This window comes from Dreissena polymorpha, chromosome 3 (genome assembly GCF_020536995.1).
Source record: "Dreissena polymorpha isolate Duluth1 chromosome 3, UMN_Dpol_1.0, whole genome shotgun sequence".
In the NCBI taxonomy this organism is placed as follows: domain Eukaryota; kingdom Metazoa; phylum Mollusca; class Bivalvia; order Myida; family Dreissenidae; genus Dreissena; species Dreissena polymorpha.
The window spans coordinates 46,698,228-46,714,997 of record NC_068357.1 but is presented as its reverse complement, the minus strand read 5'-3'; the positions used below and the strand labels follow the sequence as shown (position 1 = coordinate 46,714,997).

At 35.3% G+C, this 16,770-nt stretch overlaps 1 protein-coding gene across 1 annotated transcript in view; it reads left to right on the top strand.

The window, feature by feature from the left end:
• LOC127874060 (prostaglandin E2 receptor EP2 subtype-like) overlaps positions 1-15,946 on the top strand; it is an 80,962-nt gene extending 65,016 nt beyond the window's left edge. The window contains 4 exon segments of the mRNA XM_052418170.1: positions 12,534-12,940; positions 12,942-13,469; positions 14,167-14,235; positions 14,237-15,946. Coding sequence (XP_052274130.1) covers positions 12,575-12,940; positions 12,942-13,469; positions 14,167-14,235; positions 14,237-14,518 — 1,245 coding nt within the window. The 5' untranslated portion in view covers positions 12,534-12,574 and the 3' untranslated portion in view covers positions 14,519-15,946.
• Positions 15,947-16,770: the final 824 nt, after the last annotated feature.

Sequence of the window (16,770 nt, the reverse complement as noted above, 5' to 3'; positions counted from 1 at the left end):
ATATCCTAACTTCGTAATTTTAAATCGAAATTGTCTTTTTTTTACTCGATACTTATCGGTAATGCGTTTCCAGGATTACGTGTTACCTTTTTGTATTTCATTTCAGTCGCAAACAGTGCGAAAAACCTTATATCCTCTGACAAAAAATTACAAATTAAATGTAAAACGTACCGATGTATCTAATTCACATTATTGATCATTCCCGTGGAATAAGTGTACAGTTTACAAACAAAACGTAATATACCCATGCTCCAGAGAATATTCTGTGATTCATTAGTTATAAAGGCTTATACAGAGTTTCAAAACACTTAAAAATTACACACACAAAAGATTGAATGAAAAAAAAACACATTGAATGAATTTTTTTTAACACCACGACAAAATACATAGTATTGGTATATATAGACAAACAGACAGACAGAATAGTTTATTAACGTCTCACTTTTGTACATAAAACACAGAAAGGCAGTACAAAATCATTATATATATATGTACAAAACCACTCTAAAAGAGTTACGAGAGACGATGGTTCTAAAAATTATAAAAGTGTTCAACGATTATATACATCATATAATCTTTCACATCTGTTAGAAATATATAAAAAAAAAGATTCTTAAGGAAATTCGATTTAAAATGATTAATTTTCTTAAAATAAATAAAAAATACAACCGTTAGAAATATAAAAAAATCCCGAAGGAAATTTGGTAATAAATGATTAGTTTTCTTAAGATAAATAAAAAATATATATCATCAGACAATACAGTAAGAGAAAATTATAAACAGTTCTGTACTTATGAAGTACAAATAAAATATATTAACCAACTCAACTCAACTCAACTCAGTTTATAAAGTTAATAAAGGCCGTTGGCCCAAAATACACAGAATTTGATACAAAATATAACACATGCTGTGTCATTGTTAGCAAAAAAAAGAGCAAGTATTCTAGCGCAGTCTCTACCACACGTCGATATACACAGCGGTTGATAGCGTATACGATTTGAACAGAAAACTCTACGTCATGATACATTATTTGTTATGCCATTCTTCAACTAATAGACCAAAACAAATGTAAACGATTTAACATGTGACATTTATGGGAAGAGGACAATTACAACGAGCGAGGCATGGTATAGGGGAGATAACCCTGGGTTATGGTTAGGTTAGGGTTAAGGTATGGGTTAAGGCTAATCCTAACCCAACCCGACCCCTAACCCTAACCCATACCCTAACCCTCTAACCCCCCATGCGCATTACAATACCATGCCTCGCTCGTTGTCGTTGTCCGCTTCCCATATCATTTATGGCCTCAATATACGCTTGTGTGGTGTTTTACTCTCATAAATTGTGCATTGATAATGCTGACAATATGCTTGTTCACACATAAATTACCACACAAGTGCCTGAACATAATTGTTGAATTCTCACTAGCAAACACCTTTAACCCATTTATGCCGAGTGGACTCTCCCATCCTTCTAAATTTGATCAGTTCATTTCCAAAATTAGGGATGTCTGGTATATTTATTTCTAATTTTAGAATATTTCTTACAGAAATTCATTTAAGCAAACAGCGCAGACCCTGATGAGACGCTGTTTGCCAAGACCTTTTGTTTTGGCGCAAGGCATTAATGGGTTAATGTATTACTTTGTTTATATCGTGTATATAATGGCATAGTGTAGTCAATGTCGAAATTATGTGATTGAAAACATTGCAAAATAGAATCAATTGCTATACAAAATGGTAATTGTTAGTGAGTTCAAATAAAATGTGGCCTCTATGAGATGGCAAATAAAGAGTCCGCCATGGCGAAGTGAATAGGTCAGAATATACTTAATAGTTTCCCTATATAATTCAATGTAAAAGCGACAACTTTGAGCGAAAATAAATGCAACATTTCGCACATAGAGACCCCCATAACCATACCTTTTCTTAAAGGCCATTCTAAGCCGAATCGATGTATGCAATAAAAAAGATAGGTCATGTTCAATCCAAGAAAGAACTTGACACGAATCAAAATCGACTGTTTTTGCAACTTTTTTTTCGGCCGTTTCTTAGTGGAATGTAACCTTTTTCAAGTGCAAGGCTTTACTTTAGTCCCCAACTTTATCATATTTCAGGCATTAAAGTGTAAAACATGCCTTCGAGTCAACTATGATATTTTTTTAGAGAGTACAACCCTACATGAAACGATTATTTAGTATACTGTAATCTGAATATGGTGCTCGCCTAGCGACCGGGAGGTCAAGGGTTTGATTCAAACTGGGAGCGTTCTTCAGATCTCCCCCAAACACACCAAGTAATGGTTCTAGTCCCAGGACACGGAGTCGAGAGCGTTTAAATAAGTTTAAGGCTTTCAATGTAATCGAGCTGAGATAAAAAGGTTTAAACTAAATAAAGAGGCTACTAAGGTTATTTGAAATGAAAAGTACATGGGAGAATTGCACGAGAACCCGACATTTAAAAAAATGCAGGCATGCGTGAGAAATAAAGTTGAAATGTAGAGCTACCATCTTACTGTACAACTTTTATTTGATGTTGGTTTTGCTTTTTTTCCTGATGTTTGACAAAAGAGCATGTATTTATTTATATTCAATGTATTCTTGTTTATCTCTCAACTACATTTATAATGCTTTAAAACTGGCCAACATTAAAAATTGGCATTCCGGAAGGGCTAATGCATAGATATTTGATTTATTGTCCGAATTCTGCTTTGTTTTGCAAGGAATACACTATGCGATTTGATACCGTTTTGTTCCGTTTGCACTATGTGAACTGTTCATTAAACAATAACATCGAGTTAGGGCAACGGTGGTTTTGAAAAAAAGTGATTGAGTTTTCTCATAAAGAATGAGATTTATGAAATGGTAATACTATAACATATTATGTGGACACTGCAAACTTGGAGCTGAAGAAGAGATCCAAGATGGCTTGGCAAATAAGTACGATGTTTTTTAATTTCATAGATTTATATAAACATCACAGTAAATTGGGTGGTTTAAATATTTAAATGTTGATTATTTCTGCAATTCGGTTACGGAATTAAAGATAATAACAGTACTAAGCACTTCCACACGAGTCTGATTAGATGGAATGAGAGTACCTATAGCTCAAAAGTCAAAGTTCATTGTTAAACGTTTATCTGAGAATATTGACGCTGATGGCTTGTTTTCTGTTGCCATACCATATTCATTATTCATTGAAATATCACAGAGATGGCGGGTAAGTGCAGTTTAATCAGTACTGTTTGGCATTGTAATGGAAGCCTAACGTTGTGTAGCTCTCTTATTTATGCCACACATTGCCAATCATATCGTTTTACCAATTCCTAAATTCTGCCGTGTTATTGTTTTGCCTGCAACTTTCCCCATATTGTTTACCTGCAACGTAACCGTACGTTTTGACTATAAATTGTACTTAAGAAAATACAAAAAACAAACAAATGGTATTGCTTACCGTGCTATTTGTAAATACGTTAATGTTATTTAGACATTTTACAACGTCATGCCCATAGTTGTTATGCTCTTACTCGGTATGCTAGCCTTACAAATTGATAATGTAAGGTCAAGCGTCATTTGCGTTTGACATATTTGCTTAAATCGCCTTTTAAAGGATCAAGAATCTTTTAGAAATAAACAAAGTTAGTCATAGCAAAAATATGGATAATATTTGTTTACAAATGAGAAATTTACGATGTCGCATTTTGTCGGCAGCAAGACTTTCACACAATTTACATGTTGATTATAAAAGCGTCTTAATAGTTTTTTATAGTCATAATTGTTCTATTTATTAAAAGGGCAGACTATTAGATATTTTCTGATTGCTAAAATCGGTTTAAGTAGTGTAAATAATTATATAAAAACAAATCCCCTGACAATATTTATGCGATGCCGATTGCGTGAAGAAGTCCACATTAAAATCGCATGTGCATTATTCGCCAACTTAGCTTACTTAACATGCTAACAAACCATATAAAAAGGAAAAACATAAGTCCCGCCGATATATTCAGGAAATAAATTATTGTTATTTGAGGTACTCTTTTATTTTCGACAAGTGACCAATAACCTATTAAATACCAGATACAACAACAAACAAAATAAAAAAACACAATTTTCACCAAACCTTCGGACACTTCTTTGAAAAGAGGAATGAAAAACTTTTCCGCCATAGACCGGTATAATTGGATTCTTTTAACACAACGTGTGTGCATTCATTTGTAAAACGACCAGTGTAAGCACATGCATCTAGACACATGCAAACAGCTGGGTGTGACCTTTATGTCTCCCGTTTGCTTAGATTTGCTATTAAATGTTTATAAAGTGCACGTTGATAATGCTTACACACAATACAATATATGCTTGAAATAAATTGCCACGTCTGAGATTATTTGTTGAATAATCCAAAGCATCCAATGGTTATATGCGTTGGCTCCCTGATCACATTCTGGTCGTTTTGAGCATTTGTGATCGCATTTTTTTTCGTCGTAGCGTCATGCGTCGTCAAAACGTGCTTCGTGAACACATTAGAGGCCGTGTAAATACGCACAGGTTCATCAGGGACGACTCTTTCTGCCTTTATGGATGTTTTTCTTTTAGACGAGATCTTTTTCTAAACAATAATCAAGCGTTGGCGGAAAGTGCCATCCATGATAAGTCTGTGTTCACTGGCCAATTTGAATCTGCTCAGCAAAAAGGCACATCTTGACATTCTCGACCTTTTTGTTCGACTCAATGAATTCAGTAATTGATTTGCATTGACAAAAAACGTAGTCTTGACTTAAATGTATGTGAATCAGTTACAATTTAAAATTTGCATATTGGAACATGTTAACTTTGATTCTTTAATGTAAATTTATCATATTGTTACAACTTTATTTGTATCTTGACATGCATATTTTTCCGCGTGGTGTGTTACAATGTCGCAGTTTTTGTAGTTGTTTATATTATATGTTTGATATTATACATAAATTATGTAAGCAGTCAACGTTGGTTTCCGATTCGTAGCTGTTAACACAACAAATATCTTAAATGTCCGCATGCGCTGCTTTTAAGTATTCCTTACTTTTGATCGAATAGAATTTATCGTTTCTGATATCAGTATTGTTTCTGTTAATAGTTGTTTATTTCAGTTTAGCTTCACTTCAAAGAGAACATAATCTGGAAACAAATCGAGTTTAGCATATTTATGCAGTTCTTATGAATGTTTTTCCATTGTCAAAATTTAAACGTTACCACTTGTGTTTTAGTGGTTTATCTTTATAACATATAATAACATTCATTATGCAAAAGATTACTCGTTAAAATACCCTTGTCCTATGAAAAAAGTACTGCATTTAAGATTATAATATCGTTATGTCTGAATTGTGAACTCGCGTTGGTCATCTCAAGGCGACTACGTAGTTTTAATATTTAGTGCTTTTCGTCTTGTTTTTTGTAATTCTTCTGATTGTTGGGCTATTGTCATTTATAACAAAGAAATAACCTCGTAGTCACCATGAGATATATCTACATGTATCTTGCTGATGCAACTGGAGCTTCACCTCGTTCATATTTTAAAACTGACTGCAAATTTCCAAAACAAATTCGTTGCATAATTATTCAAAGCGATCAAATGTAAAACAAGAACTAAATAAAACACAAAGTCATTTGAAAACATACTGGACAAAATATTACTCTAGTAATACTGCTTATTTAAGTCGTACCTCAATCTTAAAATGATGCTTGCCTTTTACATTTAAAACTATTGAGCAATATTGATTCAATTTGTTAGGAAGTATTAGCGTTTCGTTCCTTAATTACACTTAATGCTTAGCGCAGATATACACCGTTGACGATTTCAAGACACAATCCCCTGGTCGCAGTCCGTACCACTGCTTATCTGAGGCGATAATACACTGAATAGCTTCTTTTGAAACTGGTTTTACTGCTTCCTATTTCTTGTGATAATTAGTTCTCTATTTAAACACACAGCGTTCGTGTTTACATTCAGAGCGGATACCAACTTGATCGTCAATGAAACAACCACCCAACCAAAGGCTATGTGAGAATTGGTTAAAATCGGACTCATGCCATTTACTGGATTGTGTACGTATTACATTTTATTCAAAAGATCTACAATTAAATGTTTAAGCAACACGTTTAAAGGAATGCTTTCGATGTTAAGTGGAAAAGTTGCCAACAAAGTAATTTGCTAAGAGTACGCGGAATGTATTGTTTAAGAAAGGAAGAAAATTAAAATATAATGTAGTTATGCAGGACTCACTGTTTGAAATAATTCAAAGACAATATTTATAGGTTCATTGAATGATCTTAAATTCAATTAAATTGTGTTTGTTCTTCATGTCATAATAGTGTTATAGCCTGTGGAGTTATTTTTACATTGTAAGTAGTATTAATTATTATGTGGATCATTATGACAACAATTTATATAAATGAATTGCAAACGTTATTATGTATATGAACTTAACCCTTAAAGCGCTGGAGCTGAATTTTAAAGGCCTTTGCAAACAGTTTGGATCCAGATGAGACGCCACAGAACGTGGCGTCTCATCAGGATCCAAACTGTTTGCTATTCTGATAGTATTCTTTGAAAAAAAATCGAAGAAAATGCTAATTTTAGAAATTCTGCAGACGACATTTTAGCAGACGACAAATTTCCCAGCATGCAAAGGGTTAAGAAGTTCATATTGTATTTATTTTTTTATTCGAGCCACTGAATATAAGATAAATTGTAACAACTATCAAATGTGAAACCCATTTTAAAATTATTTGCTTTGGTGTTTTATAAAATAGAAAATGTTATCAATGAAAGTTTTTGATACGAATAGAAAACAAAGAATGCATGTACTTATATTAAAATATTCAACTTCTTATTGGTATATATAGTTAATGAAAGAATAATGAAATTGAAACTTATCGGGGGAATAATTTTTTGTTAGCAGCCACCATTATACAAACTAAAATACAACCCTATTAACACGATAACAACTGGTCTGGATAACGCCTAAAACGGGCAAAGTATTGGTCTTTAAAGCCACAATCATAAAAAACACTAGGCCGTGCTCTGTGAAAATGGGGTTTAATGCATGTTCGGAAAGTGTCATCCCAGATTAGCCTTTGCAGTCCGCACAGGCTAATCAGGGACGAACACTTTCCGATGTTATGATATTGTCTGTTTATTTGAATTAAAGAAAGTATCTTCTTAGCAAAAATCCAGTTTAGGCGGCAAGTGTCGTCCATGATAAGCCTGTGCGGACTGCACATGCATTTAACCCCATTTTCACAGACCACGGCCCATATGTGTCGTCGTTCATATTAATAGAAGCCGTAATTCTTTGCCCAAAAGTCATATTGCATATCTCAGCTGTGTGTGTTAATTATAAATAATTAATAGTTTCATATTCGACAGTTCAATACCAGTTTAAAAGACTTAAATGATAATTCTTATGCCACTACGAAAAATATTTATCCAAAGGCAACATGATTAAAATTATTAATTTACAATAAAGTGTCATTGGGTCGCAGCTATCAGTGAACGTATTAAAACAATTTTAGAGGACATGCTTTTAAAGCGATTAGATCTATAAACGATCTTATTATTGCTTATCTGTTCGCGGATTTTCATGGTAAAATAAAAATAATAAAGCTACGTGAAATCCACTACAATTAAAGCTTCTTTATGTTTTCATTTTCGATCAGAATTTAAATTGCTTTCAAAAGCGCTTTATAAGTTTAAACGAAAACTCCTCAATTGGACCGATATGCATGAACATGTATCAGCCATTTTTACCTATTAACGTAATCACGTTATTCGCGGCCATTTTGTTTTATCAAACTAAGTGCACTTTGCGAGGCTGATTTCCACCTATTTCAATTGTTACAATATTTGATCAACAATTATCGATTTGTAGCCTTTAATTGAAACATGATTTTATATATTTATATATATGTGTGTCTTGTTCTGAGAAAACTGGGCTTAATTCATGTGCGTAAAGTGTCGTCCCAGATTAGCCTGTGCAGTCCGCACAGGCTTATCAGGGACAACACTTTCGGCTTAAACTTGATTTTCGGTAAGAAGGGACTTCCTTCAAACTAAAAATACCATAATAGAGGAAAGTGTCGTCCCTGATTAGCCTGTGCGGACTGCACAGGCTAATCTGGGATGACACTGTACGCACATGAATTAAGCCCAGTTTTATCAGAACAAGACACATATATATAATATGTAAGTAAACTCTGTGTAAAACCTTCGTTTATGTAAACACTTTGTGTCTGTACGTTAAACGTCATCCTTAATGATTTTAATAGTTTAAAATAAACATCCCATTATATTTGTAAGAAAACAGCTTAAAGATATTAAACATAGTTTTAACATTACGGTTAAGTTTAGTACAACAAATTGCTATGGATCACTATTTAGTGGTGTTAAGTGTTTTTACATGATTTCCCTTGTGGTACGATCTATTAATTTTACAAAAGTGGAGTTAAAATATAAATCTTGGAGTAAAGCTTTACACAAAATGTATCAACGTGTGCGGACACCGAAATTCACACAACAAACACAAATGCTTGTTACGATCATCACTAACACAAAAAAGCATTTAAACTTATTTTTCCCCCAGGCAAAGGGAGTCAGGAACGACTTCTAACTGCACATTCTTTCAACATTGGAGCGTTTTAATAGTAAAAAAAAATACATTTCTATTAATAAAATTTCTTCCTTATTTGTTCACTGATACTTTTAGTTAATACAAGTTCATGCACTCCTTCTGGAATACGCCTGCCTACAATAGTGAGTTCAATAGTAATTCATATTCGACACGTTGAAGTGTTCCAACTGAAAACGAAATCTTCATGCTGCTGATGTTTTCCTGGTTGTTGTTTTACATTCAATTTATTAAGATGGCGTACCCGTCACGCACGCACAATTTTTTTCTGTGGCTAATATTTCTATCTTTAGCGTGGACATCAATACGCGTTTGGCTTCGTATTAACTTCTGTTCCGTTTCTATTAAGCCCGTGTGTGCTAAGCAAATAATCATGATATGGAGTAAATATGGCGCGGATGTGGTCACTGTTGACACTGCGAGATTATTAGAAAATAGTGTTTGTTTGAAAATTTTGAATTGACGAGGTCAGTTTGTGTGCGAAAGGACTTAGCGCAAGTCCTGTCGGATTACTTTGGTGATACGGGAAAGTGTTATTGATAACAACGGAGTGTTGCATGAAGGTTTAATATTCAACGTTCAATATTGGACATACATGTAGTTATATTTTAAAAATATAATTCTGATTATTTGATAACAGTTGTTTGTGTTTCTGTGAATGGCATTATTATTTAGCGTTACATATTCACGATGATATAGTATCTGTCCTTAGAAGCTTTTAGTGAAGAGCAAAAACAAATTTACTCGTGTTCTTGGGAAACCGGATTTTATGCATGTGCGTAACGTCTTGTCCTAGATTTGCCTGTGCAGTCAGCACACGTACGTTACTTAGATTTGCCTGTGCAGTCCGCACAGGTACGTTACTTTCCATGCAGTCCGCACAGGTACGTTACTTTCCATGCAGTCCGCACAGATACGTTACTTTCCACCTAAACTTGGTTTACGTTCAGAAGAGACTTATTAACGCGGTACGACACTGCGCGGTACGACACTGCGCGTATTTGCATTGAGTTCGATTTTCACAGAGTGCGTCTTAAATGTTTCTCTCAAAAGCTTCTTAAGCTAAAATCGGAATATCAAAGCTGTTTTTGTATGTTAATATTTATCCGGACGTAGTTTTTCATTCTTGATATTTTCAATAGACACGAAATAAGTTTTGTGTTCTCTTTCGCGATTGTTACGAAAATCGTGCAAACGCCCTCTTGGTTGTATTCTTACTCGTCAGGGGCCGGTATTCACAAAGCTTCAAAGAGCAATCGTAACTTAAGTAGTACTTCGGGGAAAAGTTTAAACCAAATTTTCTTTTTAAACACCGATGATTTATGCTAACATAATGATAAACTATGAACCATTGAAGCAAAATATACAAATTTGACACAATTTTATGTTAAAACGTCCACAGAAGAAATTCACAGGGCTTTAAGGAAATTTTTGAATTTAAGAAATTCCCCTAACGCCCCATGGAGCTTCGTGAACACGGACACAGAACGCCAAACTATTGTTTATTGGCAAATAAGCAACGATTATTTCGAAAATTGTTTTTTTAATTGTCAAGTGCAAATATTCAAATATTAACAAGTAATAAAATAGAAAACATATCATTCAGTCCAACGAACACATGCAAACCTGAAAGTGGACACGAATGTGGAGATTATATAGATAAATATAGACAATATTACAAGAGTGTGCAGAATCATATTACTGTGTGCGGTTCACATTTTAACGTTAATAGATGTAAACACACGGTATGTGGTTCTTTTCTTCAAATATTTTTTTTAAACAATTTTTCTTTAGAATTTCAAAATGTGCATTAAAGAAAAATTGTTATGCTGCTTATGGCAATGTGAAATTCATCAGAATGCATTATTTAATAAGCCTATGTTCTTGGCTAAAAATACGAAGTGTAATGCATTCATGTTCACGGTTATGCTGCACGCAACGTGAAATTTTGGTGCCAATTTCAGACGAATTCAATGATTTATTCTTAAATCTTAAGATAATGGAACAAAATGAAAGATAAACGTTTGCAAATGTTAAACAATAACTTTGATATTTGCACACATAAAGTTCTTAACAGTGTGGTTACATTCTGTCCAGCCCGTGCGTAAATCTATGCAAACCCCGTAAACCCTGCACCCTGACAATTAAATGGATTATTTCCCTGTATAAATCAAAAGCTAATTAATTCCGACAGCCAGATGCGTTATCAGCAATAAACACATTTGTTATCAGGGCGCGAGGTGATATCTGGCGATATGAACGCGTTTGGGCTGGCAAATTTCTGGAATAATTAGGCCTACCAGTAATTTAAATTAACGCGGTGTGTACTTTGTCTTGAGTGATTTGCACCTGATCATGGAAATAACACAAAAACGGTGTGTTTTATTTTGTAGACCTGTGACAGTGTGTTTTGTTGTTTGTAATCAATCAATTACCGATCTCAGAAGTAGCCGTTACATACATAATATGTATAACATATTCAATTTAACGTAATGAAATTGTTATTTAAAATTACAGAGATATCTGTTTACTGCGCATGTTGACGAATTAAAATACTGTAGTATCCGTTTAATTAGCATGATACATGTTATATCTGTTCTAACGATTTTTTTAAGCATTTTTTGGTATATATACAACGTATTTTTTTATAAATTAATACGTTTATACGATAGTTGTATTATAGTTACCTTTGAGAAAAATGTTACATATAAACAATTGAAATTAAAAGGTTGTTATCGGTTCGATTAGCTTTTGAACTATCGGATCCGTATATACAATTAAGTGCAACATATGCGATTTTAACGACATTGTTTAACAGCAAAAAATATAACATTCCCCTAAATCGCCACTACAATATAATCGCATCCTAATGCATTGGGATTGTATTTATTACTTCTGGCAGACGGTTTGATTGTATGTTTAAGTAACATCAGCGATCATGTTTTCTTTTCTCGCAATATAAATCTACCTTATCGACATTTCTGAGAGATAATATCCTGTTTTCGACATTTTGTACCGATTGACGGCCAAACAAGTCCAACAATTTTTTCAGTTGTTTATGTGGTTTGCTCCTTTACCTTTTCGCAATGATGCAATTATATCCATTCAAACCTTTCTGTTTCTATAAAGAGCAATGCTTGTAAAGCTTTGTACTTTGGGAAATTGAATAATCCATAGAAATTCCAGAAAAAATGGTTGAGGCCAATTAAAAGTGATCTTGTTTCTGGGTTCCTGATCAAACCTTCAGTTTTTAATTTCGATCTTGTTAGGGTGGAAATGCATATTTTAAAGCAAGCTTACTTTAAATGAATTCGTTAAATTATAGAATTTTACAACCCGTACTAGAGTGTTTACACTCTTTGCACACATTTAAAAGTAATTATCTTTGTGTGCAACCTGTGGATCTGAAATGGTAGTAAGTAGAACACTATTTTTTATGAAACAATCACCATACTCCCTCGATAAACAATTCCCTACACACCTTCAGATGTTTTGGTTGTTTACAGGAGACCGCAAACGGTTCTGTTTCATGTTTGGCTTTACGATAAATAACACTTGCATACCTGCTGGTGTCGACCAATGTAATGAGCTGTGCTCTGTGCAAAGGGGGCTTAATTCATGTGCGTAAAGTGTCGACCCAGATAAGCCTGTGCAGTCCAGACTTTCTTTAAACGAAAAATATCTTATAAACGAAAAGTGTCGACCCTGATTAGCCTGTCCGGACTGCAGAAGCTAATCTGGGACGACACTTTACGCACATGCATTAAGCCCCCTTTTCACATACCTAGGCGCATATGGATTGTGAAAGATATAGTGTGTTTCATTTGTCATTTAGTGGTAATTTTGTAAAGCAAATATTATTATTATTCCAGGGTGCATCTGACTTTATGACCGGAAGTGCCACGTTGCCATCATGGCGGCGGCAAATTATTCGGGCATTTTGAACCTCAACAAAAGCGATGTACATAGCAACCTGACCTCTTCCATAATGAGGCTGGACAACGACCTTGACTCCATTTGTAACGGCATTGAGGCCAACTCCTCCGCCTGTGACAAAAAGGGGCTCGGCATAAGCCTGGCAACGCCAATCGCGATGTTTTCGTCTGGTGTTATAGGGAATATAATCGCTCTGATTGTGCTATACACTGCACGAACGAGGATGAAAAAATCGCTGTATTACATACTGCTTTCCGCCTTGGCGTGGACGGACTTACTTGGCCAGCTGTTAGTGGGTCCGATCGCCATCATCGTGTACGCGAATAATTTGAAGTGGGTAGGTGGGGCAGGCCGTGTGCAAATATCATGGATTCTTTATGGTCTCGCAAAGTCTGATTATTCCCATATTCGTGTGTTGTCTGTCCGTGGAACGAGTGTTGGCGATAACATTCCCTTACTGCCACGAACGCGTATTGACTCGAAGAAAAATATACGTGCTAATAGCGAGCTGTTTGCTGTTCGTTGCGGCTTTTTGTTCACTTCCGTTTCTGGGATTCGGGAGCTACGCGCACCAGTTCCCGGGGTCCTGGTGCTTCCTGAACTTTCACAGGGAGTCGCCCACGGATACGGCGTTCGCGTACACGTACGGGTTCTTGAACGTCGGTATCATCAGCACCATCATCATCATGAACGCCATCGTCATGGTGACGTTGATTCAGATGCGCCGCCGGAAGTTGAACACTTCACCGACAATGAAGAGACGCATGTCCGGAAGCGGTCGCTCCAAGCTAAAAATAGAAGAGGAGACACAGATGATGTGGTTTCTAGGGGCGATAACTATCGTGTTCACCACATGCTGGTTTCCTCTTACGGTAAGTAGCGAGCGATGTTTAAACGAGGTTGTCTATCTCTAACTCAAATTTCATAAAGGTGAAGCCTTTTTCAGAGTTACACGGATTATCACTTTTAATACCGGTTCTTGTAAACTCGACCCTTTGAAATTGATAACGCAAATCATAAATCATGCAATCGTAATTTATAAAACCGTGCTTTCTTCCTATGCAAATATAACTTTCCGCTTCATATTGTTATTCTCTCACATGTTTTGTTTTTAGTTTTTTTAAGTAATGGAGTTTTAATTAATACCAGTTTTAATTAATAACTTTTTTGTCGTTGTTACATTGTGTAACTGTTTACCCCCTTTAACCCATTTATGCCTAGCGTCTAGATAAAAGGCCTTGGCAAACAGCGTAGACCCAGATGAGACGCCGCATGATGCGGCGTCTCATCCAGGGTCTGTGCTGTTTGCTTAAAGGAATTTATGTAAACAATGTTCTAAATATAGAAATAAATATACTAGACATCCCTAATTTTGGAAATAAATCGATCCAATTTAGAAGGATGGGAGAGTCCACTAGGCATAAATGGGTTAAGTAAAACTTCTTCGTTTTTTCACGTTCAAGTGCATAAGCTGTTCATGATTTCATTGCCTTTGTCTTGCAAAAAAACTGACCTATCTCTATTTAAACAAATGAGTCTTCTTATAAACATTTATTTATATCGTTTCAGATTCATATCCTGATCAACCAAACAACCGGTCGTGTAAATTATCGTGCGGACCTTATAGGGGTACGGCTAGGCCAGTATAAATCAAATCCTCGACCCTTGGTTATATATTTTGCTGAGAAAATCGGTAATTGTGAAGATTTTGCGGACAGTGAAGGGAATTGTGACGTTCACCTCGACCGTCGATCATAAAACGCGTCCACAGACAAGTAAATACGTGACGAATCATGACGTCATAAACAGTGACGTCATAAGCCGTCATGACGTCGTATATCATACACCGAATATGCTACACAATCATAACGAAGATATAGAGATGAATGGATCATTAGTGATGTGGATAAGGAAAGTGTAAGTTCCGAAAATAGTGATATTCACGTTCGATTAAATGGGGCTTATCATAACGGTGTCGTCGAAAATCTTGAAACTATATAGCCTTGCCGTTACTTATACTTTTACCAAGCAAGGACCGGTAAGTTGAAGGTCCGTATCCACCACTTCATTCTTAGACTAATGAATAAAGAATATACTTAGAAGGTAGAACATGTATACAGTTTAAAACATATACAGGCTCCAATTGCTGTATACGTCAAAAATAAAGTGTTGTAAATGAAGATTTGTGCAGTTAGAGGTGTTAAATTCAATGGCATATTGAAATGTTTCATACAATTATAACATTATCGTGTAAAAGATATTCTTAACTTTACGACCTGGGTTAAAGAATTGGTCGGTAAATACGGATATTGTTGGTAGAGCGCTGAGCTAATTCGAGGATTACGGGCTCGATTCCCGGACCGGGCATTTATTATGTGTTGCGATTGGTCATTAAGTCTTACAAGTCTCTGTTCGTCAGTTGTGAGTTTCTGCCATTATCATGCTAGTGAAATTTTTACTGTACCGAACTTTGAGCGGGATAAGTGATTATTTGTGTGCCCAGCCCGTTTAGCTCCCTTGGTAGATCACTCGTATTGATAGCGAGAGAGACCGTTTTAAAGGATAATACTTTCTGCGCACGTTCCACCACCTGGTGACAATCGCGCCCAAACTTTGGACCTTGGCACTTGCGGTTCTTAAATTGCATAGAATCTGCCCGTGGATTCGTCGGGGTCTGTTCGGTGAGACTCGAATTCGAGACAAACACGCCAACACAAGAAATATGAGATAAGGTTCTATGACCGCCGTCATATTATTAAAATAAAATACTGTTCGAAACGGCAAAAACGCGCACAAGAAAGATATTATTTCAAAATATTGCAATATTGCCCATAACAGTATGTATCTATGTACATTATATGTCGTATCATTACGTTATGATTTCTTTGTTTACGTTAATTGATTATCATTGTTGTGTTTTGTGATCGCATTTAAATGTTAGTTTAAACCTATTTATTTTAACTCGATTGCATAGAAAGCCTAAGACTGATTTGACACGCTCTCTCCGTTTACTGGGACTAACACCAGTACGTGGTGTCTATGTGAGAAATCTAAACAACGCTCTCACATTGGCGATCGAACCCGTGACCTCCAGAGCGCTAGCAGAATGCCATATCCACTATACCACCGCGGTCTAACTGGGACCAGTAAGAAGTTAAAATAAAATCTTATCAAATATACCAATAACAATGAGAACAATATGTTAACTTCTGGTTTGGCTATCTGATTGTTTTCAAAATTCAATTCATCTATTTATCAACTTGTTTTTTATCAACGTGTTGATTATATATAAATGTATGTGTATTCTTCTTATTGCTGTTTTCTTTGAAGGAATAAATCCAACAGCGGCGTTTTCTTAATCTTGTATGGGATATCAATGGTCACGAACAGTTTGTACATATACAACTTGTCAACGTTTCCAAGTTTTTGGAACATTTCGGACTCGACCTCGACTTTCGAGTTGCCAATAATCGTATCACGCGTTAATTGAAGAGTATTGATTCTAGAGGGATAAAACAGAATATTAACCAGAATATAAACTTTCGCACCGTCATATATTGGTGTGCAGATGTCCACTGGCATTATTGCCCCATTTTAGCAAAATTTGGATTCTAGATTGCTGGAACACTACAAACATACAAACCAGCATGTGAACTTTCGAATCTCCATATTTTCATTCGCACTTTTTGACGCAGTTGGAATGATAGCGTCTTTTTGGTGGTAAAAATACATTTTTGGATTATGTTGGCCGTAGCTTAATAAGTTTGAGTGATAGAAGTCGAAACTATTATCAACTATCACCATGCGCTCCTTACAATATGGTTTCAATTTGAATTTAAAAACAAATATGTGAACCCTCTAAATACAAAAACACATGTTTTAACTTGTGTCAAGCGTAATTCAAAAAAGTATTGTTGCTACAGGGCCGAAATACTTTAAACAATTGAAATAGCATATTAAACAGCGCAACACAAAATATGGTGGGACGGTTTTACCCACAGTTGGAGTGGTTACCCCTTTTCATACAAAAATACATGTTATATCTTCACACAGAAATTGGACTAGCGGATTAAGTTAAGTACATATTTTGGTTTGTTTGTTTTTTCGACACATTTGGAGTTTTCAGACAAATTCGAAATGAAATGGTACCCATGCCCACCGCTGAAGTTGCAA